The sequence below is a fragment of the Coregonus clupeaformis genome, chromosome 27 (genome assembly GCF_020615455.1).
Source record: "Coregonus clupeaformis isolate EN_2021a chromosome 27, ASM2061545v1, whole genome shotgun sequence".
NCBI classification, from domain to species: domain Eukaryota; kingdom Metazoa; phylum Chordata; class Actinopteri; order Salmoniformes; family Salmonidae; genus Coregonus; species Coregonus clupeaformis.
Window position 1 is genome coordinate 20,964,029 of NC_059218.1, and position 15,282 is coordinate 20,979,310.

The 15,282-nt window shown below is 42.8% G+C and overlaps 2 protein-coding genes across 3 annotated transcripts; both read left to right on the forward strand.

Moving 5' to 3' along the window:
• The first annotated feature begins 5,250 nt into the window (after positions 1–5,250).
• On the forward strand, positions 5,251–8,457 carry LOC121541150 (GPN-loop GTPase 3-like). Of its 2 annotated transcripts, none has more exons than XR_005995720.2 (4): positions 5,251–5,434; positions 7,322–7,430; positions 7,523–8,009; positions 8,361–8,457. XR_005995720.2 is itself a non-coding variant. In XM_041850129.1 (4 exons), the coding sequence occupies exons 1-3, from the start codon at positions 5,387–5,389 to the stop codon at positions 7,660–7,662; spliced, it is 297 nt and encodes a 98-aa protein (XP_041706063.1). In that variant the 5' UTR covers positions 5,251–5,386; the 3' UTR covers positions 7,663–7,690; positions 8,361–8,457. The 2 variants fall into 2 exon arrangements, 1 of the variants encoding a protein (XP_041706063.1); XM_041850129.1 differs by having other exon boundaries at positions 7,523–7,690.
• A 3,474-nt stretch (positions 8,458–11,931) lies between these two features.
• LOC121541617 (actin-related protein 2/3 complex subunit 3-B) lies at positions 11,932–15,242 on the forward strand. Its single transcript, XM_041850772.2, has 7 exons — positions 11,932–12,042; positions 12,422–12,521; positions 12,870–12,946; positions 14,220–14,288; positions 14,466–14,592; positions 14,826–14,920; positions 14,994–15,242. The coding sequence occupies exons 1-7, from the start codon at positions 12,037–12,039 to the stop codon at positions 15,054–15,056; spliced, it is 537 nt and encodes a 178-aa protein (XP_041706706.1). The 5' UTR covers positions 11,932–12,036; the 3' UTR covers positions 15,057–15,242.
• The last annotated feature ends 40 nt before the right edge of the window (positions 15,243–15,282 follow it).

Consider the following 15,282-nt stretch of genomic DNA (forward strand, 5'->3'; position numbering starts at 1 on the left):
AAGTATGTATATTTCAGGTCCACTGTGGTGAACCAATCGTCTGGTTGTACAGACTGAAGGATGGTTTTGATTGGCAGCATGTTGTTGGGAAGTGCTGAAATATGATGATTCGGCACAATAGGTCCAGGATCGGACGGAGGCCGCCACCAGAAAATAGATTGAGTAGAACCCACAGTTTTTTTGCGCTGGTTCTACCTCTTCGATTGCACGCATTTTCCAGGAGGAATGAGATTTCTGAGCAGAGTGTTTGCTTTTGAGCAGGGTTGCGAGCTGTTGTTTTCAAGAAACCCCTAAAGCCTGGGGTCACTGTCAAGCGAAGCAAATGATTTATCAATACGGGGGAAATGGCCAAAACCATTCTCATCTGCACCATGAACTGTAGCTAAGCGAGTGCATATGCTTGGCATGGCAGGGGTTCTGTCATTTGGCGTGCTCCAAGTGCATTGGCGCTCACACACTAAGTCTTTGAACAACGGGATGGATGTCTCAGTCTCTGAAGAACTGAATTCATCAAATTTAGATGTGGACACCATTGCAGTAGGTGCATGTTCCACGTTGAGATTCCTGCTTGCACTCTCAAAGATTTCAGACAATTATATTTTCTGGTTGACCGTCAATGCCAGGCCGGCAGGCTGGGACTGGCAATGATAGAGCTGTGGTACATAGCATTATCATCATCAGAGTGCTCATAGTCTGTGTCATAAGAGTGGGAGGCTCTTGTAGACAGTAAATCAGTGTCATCCGATTCAACAACAACGCTCCTTTCAGAGGTAAGGGTTGGGTTTGGTATCGGCGGGGGAAGCCTGGCTAAGATGTGCTCAAGAGCAGACTCAATGGTTGCCATACGACTGTCCAGTGACTTAATCTCCATTCGTTTCTCAGTGCGTCGAGATTTGTGCCGAGGCGAGGATGAGTGATGGCATTTATTGGGTGGTGGATCACGAGAGGAGTATGTATGGCTGCCAATGGAATGGGTTCCCTTGTATTTATTGATGATGTGACTGCTGACAAAAGCAGCAGGATAAATTCTGTATTATCTGCTCAGATTCAGCCAAATGCTTCAAAACTCATTTGGACGGCGCTTCACAGTGCAGATGGACAATGACCCGAAGCATACTGTGAAAGCAACCCAATACTTTTTTAAGGCAAAGAAGTGGAATGTTCTGCAATGGCCAAGTCACTTGCTGAAGGCAAAACTGAAGGCAAAACACCCCAAGAACAAGCAGGAATTGAAGACAGCTGCTGTAAAGGCCTGGCAGAGCATCACCATCTGGTGATGTCTAGGGGTTCCAGACTTCAGGCAGTCATTGACTGCAAAGGATTTGCAACCAAGTATTAAAACTCACAATTTAATTTATGATTGTTAGTTTGTCCAATTACTTTCGAGCCCCTAAAATTGGGGGGCTATGTATAAAAATGGTTGTAATTCCTACACGGTTCATACAATAATTTTGACAAAACCCTTAAATTAAAGATGAAAGTCTACACTTAAAGCCATCTTGATTGTTTCCTTTCAAATCCATTGTGGTGGTGTACAGAGCCAAAATAATGCAAATTGTGTCACTGTCCAAATACTTATGGACCTGACTGTAGAGTTTCTGCAAATTAACGGCATGCCACTGTGTCCCTGTTAGAAAAATGAGTCAGATTACAACCTACACATCATGATATTGAAAACAATGTTGTTTTCCTAACTTACCTCTTTTTGAATGACGAAATCCTGCAGACCCACAATAGTCTGGTTAAAGTCCTTGAATTGACCTATTGAATTGACTTATTGACCAAGTGAATTGACCTATTCCATGAATTGAATGCTATAAACAAATGTAGGCTATAACATTTGAAATAATTCCTTGTACTTTTTCAGGGACATACACATATAAGAAACGTGCAATGTAATATTTGTCCTATGTGGGTTTCAAAACAGATAATACAGGAGAATCACATCAAGACCATTGCTGTGATACAGCCTTACCTTGTTGGCAAGATGCCATTATCCTATTTCATCCGATGCACTCTAACTCTGCCATAGTCTTGGCCATTTCATCAAATGTTACTTCCTTTTTCATGACAAGAGGCAGGTGCACACACTAGGGCAGAAGTAGCAATAATGTTATTGCCTGACAACACACAGAGACAATCCATGTTGCTGTCCATTATACACCACTGAGGTAGATTAAGAATGTTATACCTAAGTGTTCTACACCGAACAAAAATATAAATGCAACACGCAACAATTTCAACGATTTTACTGAGTTACAGTTCATATGAGGAAATCAGTCAATTGAAATAAATTCATTAGGCCCTAATCTATGGATTTCACATGACTGTTGGTCACAGATACAGTGGGGAAAAAAAGTATTTAGTCAGCCACCAATTGTGCATGTTCTCCCACTTAAAAAGATGAGAGAGGCCTGTAATTTTCATCATAGGTACACGTCAACTATGACAGACAAAATGAGGAAAAAAAATCCAGAAAATCACATTGTAGGATTTTTTATGAATTTATTTGCAAATTATGGTGGAAAATAAGTATTTGGTCAATAACAAAAGTTTCTCAATACTTTGTTATATACCCTTTGTTGGCAATGACACAGGTCAAACGTTTTCTGTAAGTCTTCACAAGGTTTTCACACACTGTTGCTGGTATTTTGGCCCATTCCTCCATGCAGATCTCCTCTAGAGCAGTGATGTTTTGGGGCTGTCGCTGGGCAACACGGACTTTCAACTCCCCTCCAAAGATTTTCTATGGGGTTGAGATCTGGAGACTAGCTAGGCCACTCCAGGACCTTGAAATGCTTCTTACGAAGCCACTCCTTCGTTGCCCGGGCGGTGTGTTTGGGATCATTGTCATGCTGAAAGACCCAGCCACATTTCATCTTCAATGCCCTTGCTGATGGAAGGAGATTTTCACTCAAAATCTCACGATACATGGCCCCATTCATTCTTTCCTTTACACGGATCAGTCGTCCTGGTCCCTTTGCAGAAAAAACAGCCCCAAAGCATGATGTTTCCACCCCCATGCTTCACAGTAGGTATGGTGTTCTTTGGATGCAACTCAGCATTCTTTGTCCTCCAAACACGATGAGTTGAGTTTTTACCAAAAAGTTATATTTTGGTTTCATCTGACCATATGACATTCTCCCAATGATCTTCTGGATCATCCAAATGCACTCTAGCAAACTTCAGACGGGCCTGGACATGTACTGGCTTAAGCAGGGGGAAATGTCTTGCACTGCAGGATTTGAGTCCCTAGCGGCGTAGTGTGTTACTGATTGTAGGCTTTGTTACTTTGGTCCCAGCTCTCTGCAGGTCATTCACTACGTCCCCCCGTGTGGTTCTGGGATATTTGCTCACCGTTCTTGTGATCATTTTGACCCCACGGGGTGAGATCTTGCGTGGAGCCCCAGATCGAGGGAGATTATCAGTGGTCTTGTATGTCTTCCATTTCCTAATAATTGCTCCCACAGTTGATTTCTTCAAACCAAGCTGCTTACCTATTGCAGATTCAGTCTTCCCAGCCTGGTGCAGGTCTACAATTTTGTTTCTGGTGCCCTTTGACAGCTCTTTGGTCTTGGCCATAGTGGAGTTTGGAGTGTGACTGTTTGAGGTTTTGGACAGGTGTCTTTTATACTGATAACAAGCTCAAACAGGTGCCATTAATACCGGTAATGAGAGGAGGACAGAGGAGCCTCTTAAAGAAGAAGTTACAGGTCTGTGAGAGCCAGAAATCTTGCTTGTTTGTAGGTGACCAAATACTTATTTTCCACCATAATTTGCAAATAAATTCATAAAAAATCCTACAATGTGATTTTCTGGAAAAAATTTTCCTCATTTTGTCTGTCATAGTTGACGTGTACCTATGATGAAAATTACAGGCCTCTCTCATCTTTTTAAGTGGGAGAACTTGCACAATTGGTGGCTGAATAAATACTTTTTTTCCCCACTGTACCTTCAAAAAAGGTAGGGGCATGGATCAGAAAACCACTCAGTATCTGGTGTGACCACCATTTGCCTCATGCAGCTCTCCTTCGCAAAGATTTGATCAGGCTGTGGATTGTGGCCTGTAGAATGTTGTCCCACTCCTCTTCAATGGCTGTGCAAAGTTGCCGGATATTAGTGGGAACTGGATCACGCTGTCGTACACGTCGATCCAGAGCATCCCAAACATGCTCAATGGGTGACATGTCTGGTGAGTATGCAGGCCATGGAAGAACTGGGACATTTTCAGCTTCCAGGAATTGTGTACAGATCCTTGCGACATGGGGCTGTGCATTATCATGCTGAAGCATGAGGTGATGGTGGCGGATGAATGGCACGACAATGGGCCTCAGGACCTCGTCACGGTGTCTCTATGCATTCAAATTGCCATTAATAAAATGCAATTGTGTTCGATACCATAACCCGACCGCCACCATGGGGCACTCTGTTCACAATGTTGACATCAGCAAACCACTGGCCAGTCAGGTCAAGACCCTGGTGAGAATGACGAGCACGCAGATGAGCTTCCCTGAGACGGTTTCTGACAGTTTGTGCAATCCCGCAGTTTCATCAGCTGTCTGGGTGGCTGGTTTCAGACGATCCCGCAGGTGAAGAAACCAGATGTGGAGGTCCTGGGCTGGCGTTATTACATGTGGTCTGCGGTTGTGAGGCCGGTTGGATGTACTGTCAAATTCTCTAAAACGACATTGGTAGAGAAATGATCATTCAATTATCTGGCAACAGCTCTGGTGGACATTCCCGCAGTCAGCATGCCAAGTGCACGCTCCCTCAAAACTTGCGACATCTGTGGCATTGTGTTGTGTGACAAAACTGCACATTTTAGAGTGGCCTTTTATTGTCCCAAGCACAAGGTACACCTGTGTAATGATCATGATGTTTAATCAGCTTCTTGATATGCCACACCTGTCAGGTGGATGGATTATCTTGGCAAAGGAGAAATGCTCACTAACAGGGATGTAAACCAAATTCTGCACAACATTTTTGAAAAATAAGCTTTTTGTGCATATGGAACATTTCTGGGATCTTTTATTTCAGCTCATGAAACATGGGACCAACACTTTACATGTTGCATTTATATTTTTGTTCAGTGTAGATATCGACGCGAAGGTGAAATTGTTGTTCTTCTTCTTTAAGGTGTTATTGGTGGACTACATCCAAAAATGTGTATTGCAGCCACAAAAGGTAAAATTGTTTGTGCGCATGCGTGGAAATATACTGCTCGCCCTGGTCCGAACGATAGCTTTTGGTCGCAAAACGATACCCGTAGTTAGCGAAAGTCTTCTGTCTGCAAGCATGTTGGCTGTGAATTTACCCGCAGTCATTGTTTTGCTAAATTACTCTTGAAGATTTAAGCGACACCTTTTTTTGGGATAGGATAGCAAAAATGCCTCGTTATGCTCAAATGGTGATGGGCCCGGCAGGAAGTGGAAAGGTAGCGACTAGATTATAGCTAGCTAATTAACGTTATCTATCCACACAGCCTGTGGTGCTTAAATGCTACCATTAGTTTCAGTGGGTAGTTATTTAATTAGCTAGCTTAATAGCTATGTCTTTGCTGGTTGTTCCATGCCAATTCCAAAATGTAGCTAAATGAGCAGGGCTAGGCTATGTTTTACAATTAATGCCAATTCACATATTATTAACATAGCTAGCTATAGCACTTGCTAGCTTGTTAGTGGGCTAGCTAACAGAGTTGCAACCAATGATTTCTATATAGACTACTGGTTGCAACTTCAAGGTCTAAACTACACTGCTCCAAAAAATAAAGGGAACACTAAAATAACACATCCTAGATCTGAATTAATGAAATAATCTTATTAAATACTTTTTTCTTTACATAGTTGAATGTGCTGACAACAAAATCACACAAAAATGATCAATGGAAATCAAATGTATCAACCCATGGAGGTCTGGATTTGGAGTCACCCTCAAAATTAAAGTGGAAAACCACACTACAGGCTGATCCAACTTTGATGTAATGTCCTTAAAACAAGTCAAAATGAGGCTCAGTAGTGTGTGTGGCCTCCACGTGCCTGTATGACCTCCCTACAACGCCTGGGCATGCTCCTGATGAGGTGGAGGATGGTCTCCTGAGGGATCTCCTCCCAGACCTGGACTAAAGCATCCGCCAACTCCTGGACAGTCTGTGGTGCAACGTGGCGTTGGTGGATGGAGGGAGACATGATGTTCCAGATGTGCTCAATTGGATTCAGGTCTGGGGAACGGGCGGGCCAGTCCATAGCATCAATGCCTTCCTCTTGCAGGAACTGCTGACACACTCCAGCCACATGAGGTCTAGCATTGTCTTGCATTAGGAGGAACCCAGGGCCAACCGCACCAGCATATGGTCTCACGAGGGACCTGAGGATCTCATCTCGGTACCTAATGGCAGTCAGGCTACCTCTGGCGAGCACATGGAGGGCTGTGTGGCCCCCCAAAGAAATGCAACCCCACACCATGACTGACCCACCGCCAAACCGGTCATGCTGGAAGATGTTGCAGGCAGCAGAACATTCTCCATGGCGTCTCCAGTTTCTGACCGTTTGAGCAGACACATGCACATTTGTGGCCTGCTGGAGGTCATTTTGCAGGGCTCTGGCAGTGCTCCTCCTTGCACAAAGGCGGAGTTAGCAGTCCTGCTGCTGGGTTGTTGCCCTCCTACGGCCTCCTCCACGTCTCCTGATGTACTGGCCTGTCTCCTGGTAGCGCCTCCATGCTCTGGACACTACGCTGACAGACACAGCAAACCTTCTTGCCACAGCTCGCATTGATGTGCCATCCTGGATGAGCTGCACTACCTGAGCCACTTGTGTGGGTTGTAGACTCCGTCTCATGCTACCACTAGAGTGAAAGCACCGCCAGCATTCAAAATTGACCAAAACATCAGCCAGGAAGCATAGGAACTGAGAAGTGGTCTGTGGTCACCACCTGCAAAACCAGTCCTTTATTGGGGGTGTCTTGCTAATTGGCTATAATTTCCACCTGTTGTCAATTCCATTTGCACAACAGCATGTGACATTTATTGTCAATCAGTGTTGCTTCCTAAGTGGACAGTTTGATTTCACAGAAGTGTGATTGACTTGGAGTTACATTGTGTTGTTTAAGTGTTCCCTTTATTTTTTTGAGCAGTGTACAACAGGCACTGCCATTGAACATGACTTGTCAGTTTCAGAAATGCAGTTCTAGCACTTTTATAATGTGGTAGTACTGTAGCTGTTACTTGATTTATCCTATTCAATGTTCTCATATCATCATGTATGTTTTTGCCACTGATATTAAAGTCAGCTGTGGTTTATATATATCTCCCGCCTCTCCTCAGAGTACCTACTGCTCTACCCTGATCCATCATGCGGAAGCCATAAACCGCTCTGTACAGGTGGTCAACCTAGACCCAGCCGCTGAATACTTTGATTACCCGGTCATGGCAGGTAATTAAACACATCTCTTAGGAGTTCTGATACTGTGATAGTCCCGTTTCTCTAACATTGAGTAGCACTGATGGCTGTTTTCCTACCCTCAGATATCCGGGAGCTCATCATGGTGGATGACGTGATGGAGGATGAGTCACTGAGGTTCGGCCCAAATGGAGGGCTGGTGTTCTGCATGGAGTACTTTGCCAACAACTTTGACTGGCTGGAGGAGAGCCTGGGTCAAGTGTAGGACGACTACATACTGTTTGACTGTCCTGGTAAGGTGCTTTTCATAGAGGGGGGCAAGGAACGTGATCTGGATGATGATGATGGAGGTTAAGTGAACATGGTGAATAATATGGATCTGATTTTGATGTTGACCATGATGATGATAGTGATGGTGGTTGAGAAGTTTGTGATGTGGTGAGAATGGTATTGACGACGATGATGACGGTGTTAGTGATGTCTTCAGGTCAAATAGAGCTCTACACACACCTCCCTGTGATGAGGCAGCTGGTAGAGCAGCTCCAGCAGTGGGAATTCCCTGTCTGTGGCGTCTTCCTGGTGGACTCACAGTTCATGGTGGAGACCTTCAAGGTCATATGTCCACTGCTAACACATCTCACACGCTGCCTTTCATACAGTCTTTATAATATGCTATAACAGTTATATTTTAAGTTAATTGCAAAACAATTGTCTCAAAAACCGAGTTCATCTCTGGTATCATGGCTGCGTTGGGTGCCATGGTGTCCTTGGAGATCCCAACAGTCAACATCATGGACCTGTCAGAATAGTAGCATTCTTCCTTTTTATGTGTGTATCTGTTGCTGTGGTCTTTGTCCATCTGGTTTTGTGTCTGTGTGTGTGTTTGGTTCTGAATGAATCCTGTGCACAAGCTTAGCGGATCTGTATTGGCTAGCACTGACAGATCCTGCTCTCTCCATACAGGTACCTGGACCCTGACATGTACTCAATGATGGAGGACAACTCTGTCACCATTAGGAGCAAGAAGTTCAAGAAGCTGACCAAAGCCATCTGTGGTTTGGTAAGTTCATGCCGTACCAGGGCTGTCAGAGTTAATCAGTTAACTCTAGGTAACTTTTTGTAATTTTAGTGCACACATTTATTTTTAATTGTTGTTAATCGCATTGTCTGAAAGCTTTCAAAATACACTGAAAACATCCTAAATACATCATCTACACAGTACAATGCAATGTAAAAACAAGTTGACATTGGCGTTAAAGAAAGTATGCTTTCTCAATTTACCTAATTTTGCTAATTGTTCCTTTAGACAAAATCAAGAACTGCAGTGGTCTGAGCAGCCCGCTTCGGCTCCGAGCATCACAAGTTCGCGCCCAGTGCTGGGTAATTGTTATAGGGCTCCCGAGTGGCGCAGCGGTCTAAGGCACTGCATCTCAGTGCTAGAGGCGCCACTACAGACCCTGGTTCGATTCCAGGCTGTATCACAATCCGGCCGTGATTGGGAGTCCCATAGGGCGGCGCACAATTGGCCCAGCGTCGTCCGGGTTTGGCTGGGGTAAGCCGTCATTGTAAATACAATTTTTTTCTTAACTGACCTGCCTAGTTAAATAAAATTTTAAAAACGTCAAGGTTCTTGTAATGTTTTTTGTGTGAGAAATCTTAAATTACAGCTTAATTTGAGCAAATTCAGAATTTACGAATAATAATAATAATTTAGTGGGTAATCTGTCCAATTTCACACATGTACAATCATGCTATTAACTCGATTCAATGTTATTATCGTTTGACAGCCCTATGCCATACACAACCGTGCATAGAGAGAAGGCAGCACTGGTGTCCATAAATAAGTCATGACCCCTAGTTTGTGTTTTCTAGATGGATGACTACAGCATGGTGAGGTTCCTGCCTTTTGATTGCACAGACGAGGAATGCATCAACATAGTGCTTCAGCACATCAACTTTTCCATACAGTACGGAGAAGACTTGGAGTTCAAAGAACCAAAGTTAAATACAAAAAAAATCCACTACTTTGTAGACTGAAATGTATGCTTAGTCCTAGAGGTTAGCAGAGCAGACTAACCCTAATCCTGCTCTGGGAAATAATGTACTGTTACTAGGCAGGGGCGGTGTGTTCAATAGGGCGATATGGGCGACGCACTGCCAAACGGGAAAAGGAAGGGATTTTTTTTCTAATCAATTATATCACGGCAACAGTAGTTATCAGTGTTGTAATCTAGACGTCTGATCTGCCACAGTGCCACTAAATGTCCAATCAGGCTAAAGTCGTGCTTCAAATGGCCCCCCCCCCCTTTTGGGGCGATTTCAGTCAGGTTGAAAATCGCCCAGAAGTCTGTCATAGACTCCCATGTAAAATCAATTTTTTTCAAATATCAGAGCTTTCAATACAATCTCTATGGGTTTCTGAGGGCTTGCACTTACGCGTTTTCGTCATACGTAACATAACCATGAACGTAACTAAGAAAAGAGCGGGTAGCCTCATCAATCAATTCACTACTACTGTGAAAATGGCTAGGCTTCAGTGCAACTCGATTGTGTCTTTGAAAGAAGTTCCTTTTTGTCGGCGAACAAATGAAGATAAATTGGCAACGAAACAATTAGGACCTCCCAGACCAAATTTAATAATTCAACAGGTTTCTACTAAAGGGGGGAAGTCCTACACCCGAGGATTTTCCAAAAATTGGTACGAACGAAAAACCTGGCTAGCAGGCTGCGATGTAGCTAATGCAGTCTTCTGCTACCCCCTGCTTACTCTTTCACCCTGAAGGCGGCACGGCAGACAGCACCGCTTGGACAGCGACTGGTGTGTAACGGACATGCACCATCTTTCAGGAAAGATTAAGAAACATGAGCTGTCAAAGACCCACATGGATAGCTGTTTGAGATTGTCTGCTTTGGGGAGAGTGAACATTCCCACTCAACTGGATGAGGGATACAGGCTAGCTGTCCGCCGCCACAACGATGAGGTTAGTGTTGATAATCACAAGTTTACTGGAGAACTGAAACTGACAAGGCTGACAAGATAGGACCCTTTTGTCCATTGTTATTGGATAGGAACAGAACTTATAACCAGCTCCTGACCTAAATAGATCTTAGCACAACATTTTACTCAACATATCATATTCCATATTCACTATAACAAATATATTTACTACGACATTAGCAAGAACCGCCACATCCTCAGCCGGCTAATCCAGTGTGTGAAGTTTTGCGGAGTGTTTGAGTTAGCTTTGCGAGGCAAAGATGAAACTGAGGGCTCCACCAACCCTGGTAAGCCAACACTTTTGAGATCAGTCAATAAATGCTTCTGGTATTGACTTATATGCTGCCCCTGTCTTCATGTTGTTGCTGGACATATCTTTTTTAAAATGTGTGTAGGTCACCTAAATCATCAGAAAAATTGCCCCCCCTGAGAATTTTTTCAGGAGCCGCCACTGTTACTAGGTATACTAAGTCGACTCTCCAACTAACCAAAACCTTTCACTCACTTTCCCTTTTTCTCTCTCCTAAGGAGCCTGACAACACAAATTATGATGATTTCTTCCAGGACAAAGTAGAGGACTGAGACAATATACATTACAAAAAATTAAGTGCACCTACTCTTTCCATGACATAGACTAACCAGGTGAAAGCTATGATCCCTTATTGATGTCACTTCAATCAGTGTAGATGAAAGGGAGGAGACAGGTTAAAGAAGGATTTTTAAGCCTTGAGATAATTGAGACATGGATTGTGTATGTGTGCCATTCAGAGGGTGATTGGGCAAGACAACATTTAAGTGCCTTTGAACGGGGTATGGTAGTAGGTGCCAGGCGCACCGGTTTGTGTCAAGAACTGAAACGCTGCTGGGTTTTTCACACTTAACAGTTTCCCATGTGTATCAATAATGGTTCACCACCCGAAGGACATCCAGACAACTTTACACAACTGTGGGAAGCATTGGAGTCAACATGGGCCAGCATCCCTGTGGAACGCTTTTGAGTCCATGCCCTAACGAATTGAGGCTGTTCTGAGGGCAAAAAAGGTGTGCAACTTAATATTAGGAAGGTGTTCTTAATGTTTTGTATGCTATGTATAACGGAGGCCCAGACAAAACCACAGCAGAACAGCTGATTCTCAAACTTTTAAACAACTCTTGATGGTCAGAGGGAAACGTTCATGGCAGACTCCAAATATCATGCCGCCTCATCATTTATTCCTAGACTCTGTTTTTATGTGTTAAAGATATGTATCATTTTCAGATTGTGCATTGTCCCCAGATTTTGCATTCTCAATTTCACCCAATCCCCCATCCCTGTCTGTAAGACACCACGTGACCTGTTGATTTTCTACTGTAAGCAGAATTTAATGGAAATTAAGAATGTTTCTTGTTGAGTATTTTGATTGTTTTAAAATAGTTTTTATTGGAAAAACAAAGTTTTGACATTTATTGCGATTAAAATTATGATATATTGCGCCACCCTGTGGTCATTCATATATTGTACACACCGCGTCTGTATTTTATTGGTCTATTTCCTGTAAATTCTGTTGGGTGGGACAGGCGGAAGCAGCAGTAGTAGCACTGTCCTGACAAACGCTGACCTTTTTATTTTGCTGGGGCTGGAAGATTGACATATCTCTCAAAATGCCGGTAAGTAAAATAAAATATTATGACCACCTCTTAAATGAACAACCTTTATCAAGTGTGTACGCTGAAATGTAATTATGTGTATTACAACTGTATCTTCCCCAATCTGTATCGACCGTAGCATTTGCTAGCTAGCTAACGTTAGTCATTTCAGTCTAAGGTTGATGCTTTTTGGTCACCGAAAATAACGTGGCTATGAAATTGTTGTAAATATATTGCTTGATATTAGTCTCTAGTTGCTAATTGAATGAAAACGGGTAAAATATAGACATGTTAACTTATGCAGCCAATGGAGTTAGCTGGTTAGTTTCTTGTCAGAAAGATAATCTCATGAAAGGGTAAACATTTATATATGCATAAACTGTTTCATTTTCTTTTGCAGGCGTACCACTCTGGCTTGATGGATGGGGACACTAAGATGGTGGGGAACATGGCTATGCTGCCACTGAAAACCCAGTTCAAGGGCCCAGCAGCGAAAGAGAGTATGTTTCAGCTAGCAAACTTTTAACAATTTATTGACACTCTTTAAAGAGCTGGTGTTGACAATCATGCCTAATGTACCATACTCCACCCATGGGGTTTAGAAAATAGCCTACAAGAATGGACAAAGTTCTTGTGTGATATGAAAAAGTGTTAATTATAAATAGGATATCCACCTTTCAACCTGCACTTTGTGTATTTTCTCTCATTCCCCGTGACTGTGGTTGCCTGGTGGTGCATGTTGCTTCCTTATTAGGTGCCATGAGTCAAGTGTTCATTCTCTTTATTTTGAAGAACTTGGCCAGCATCCCTTAACTTCCTCTATACTCAACTCGTCTTTGTTATTTCAGCCAAAGAATCAGACATCATTGAGGAGGCCATCTACTATTTCAAAGCTAACGTCTTCTTTAAGAATTATGAAATCAAGGTAAGGCAAAATGGAAGTTTGCCAATTTTTTAGCAAAATGGTGACTGTTAAAAATGGAAGTGGTCATCTGCTATTTATGGAATGCTGTCTGAGTAGAATACAGTAGGCTACATGTTTAAGGAACCCCCCAGCCCCCCCCAAGGCCTCTTTCTACAGTGGTTTGGCCCTGGGTATCCCACATGCCCCAGCCTGCTTCTCTGAATATTGCCTGTGGAAATGCAATCTTCTCATAGCTCTGTTAGCAGCCCTTAGTTAACTGAAACTAGGCTCTGCTCTCATACACCCCTTGACCAGGGGTTCTCAAACTTTTTGATAGCAAATTTGTCAGGGACCCCTCCTAATCAGAACACAACTCAAGCGAGATAAAAATAGCATATAAGGAGTTTTACTATGACTTCGGCAGTGCATGGCCGGACAAACCAAGTCTCAGGCCCTGGGAAGGAACATTTTAAAGGCCTGCCTTTTGCCATGGAGAGAACCTTTTGCAATTTTCAAGCTAATTTCCTGCAATTCTAAATGTTTTGTCATGGAGCAGAAAGAGAACTTTGCTGTTTTATAAAATAAAAAAATATTGGGTAAATAAAAGTATGAAAAATGTATAATTGAAGTACTGTAGTGGATACCAATATCCCTGTGAGCCTCCCAGGCCCATGTTGCCCAGGGTTATAAGAGCGTCTGCTAAATTATGTAAATGTATTTCTCTGGTACTTTTGTATACTTTTTAGGCAGTAGTTCTGAAAGTAGCGCCCACGAGTTGTGTCCCCCGAAAATTGCTTTATTTTTTTTGGAACAAAAGATTTAGTACATATTGAATGGGACAATATGCAAATGTTTTGGAGAAGGATTATTTGAAAAATAGAATTTTATTCAGTGAATGGTTTCTTAGCATTTTGATAAGAGATTAAAATGTAATGAATTGAAGGTTATTTGCTGATGTAAAAATATAAATGTACAGATTTTTTGGGGGTGTGGTAGTAGGGTCATGAGGATATTCTGTCAGGAAAACATTTTCAGCTGAAAGTTTGAATACCATTGCTCTAAACGTATTCCATGGATCCCTTGGTATTTGTTTAATCTGTTAGTAATATTTTGTAAATATTAAAAAGTATTGATCGTCCGCGGACCCCACTTTGAGAACCCCTGCCCTAGACAACCCTGGACACAGTATGTTGACATTAGACAGAGACAGTATTCTCATTACTAGGGACTTACGCCAAGCCTTGTGACCGACAGACTTATCATTGGCGTTATCAAACTGTTTTCTTCTCCCCAGAACGAGGCAGACAGAACACTGATCTACGTCACCCTGTACATTTCTGAATGCCTGAAGAAGCTACAGAAGGTAACGGAATGTAATTGATTGATTGCCAACAGGATTTTCTAATAAACTAAATAGCTAATGATTCCAAATGACCCACCCCCTTAGTGATATGGAATGTTGGGTCCTCAGAACAATTCAAAGAAAGACATTTGTTTTGTATGGGGAACTCCCCGCCTGAATTTTTATGTTTATTTGCAGTGCAGCTCCAGGGGTCAGGGAGAGAAGGAGATGTACACTCTGGGCATCACCAACTTCCCCATCCCTGGAGAACCTGGTTTCCCTCTCAACGCCATGTATGCAAAGCCCAGCAACAAGCAGGAAGAGGGTAAGGAGCATGTGGTAATGTACTACAGTAGTAACATTCTCGAGTAGAGAGACTGATAGGTGCCACACTAACAGTACATTAGTGTTTTAGGCTGCACTGTATAGTATTCAGTAATGACAGCAGTTGTGATTTAACAGTTTGGTCAATGATCTGTATTGTCATGTTTTGTGTGGGACCCTAATAAACCCCCCCCCCCAAAAAAATGTGATTTTGTCTCCGGTTTTCCTGATCAGAGACCATGAGGGCGTACCTGCAGCAGATCCGCCAGGAGACGGGGCTGAGGCTATGTGACCGTGTGTTTGACCCCCAGACAGACAAACCCAGCAAGGTGAGACATCTGACCACTCCTGTCACACACAAAAATAAATAATGGATGGACTAACCCTGACTCTCTTTTTCAGTGGTGGGTGTGCTTTGTCAAGAAACAGTTCATGAACAAAAGCCTGTCAGCTCCTGGACAGTAGACAACTCGGGACTAAACTAGTGCAAGGCAGATGGATTTTTTGTTTCATTTTTGTGCCTCCATTTTTGGTGGCTAAGATGATTTTATACTGAATAAGAAGAGTACATGGACATGCTATTGTTGTCAGGCCGCTTCATTGATCATGTTAAGCTATTGCTTAATGCAATAAAACAATTATGAAAACATGTCCCAGTTGATCTTTCTTACACAATCAAGAAAGACAGTGG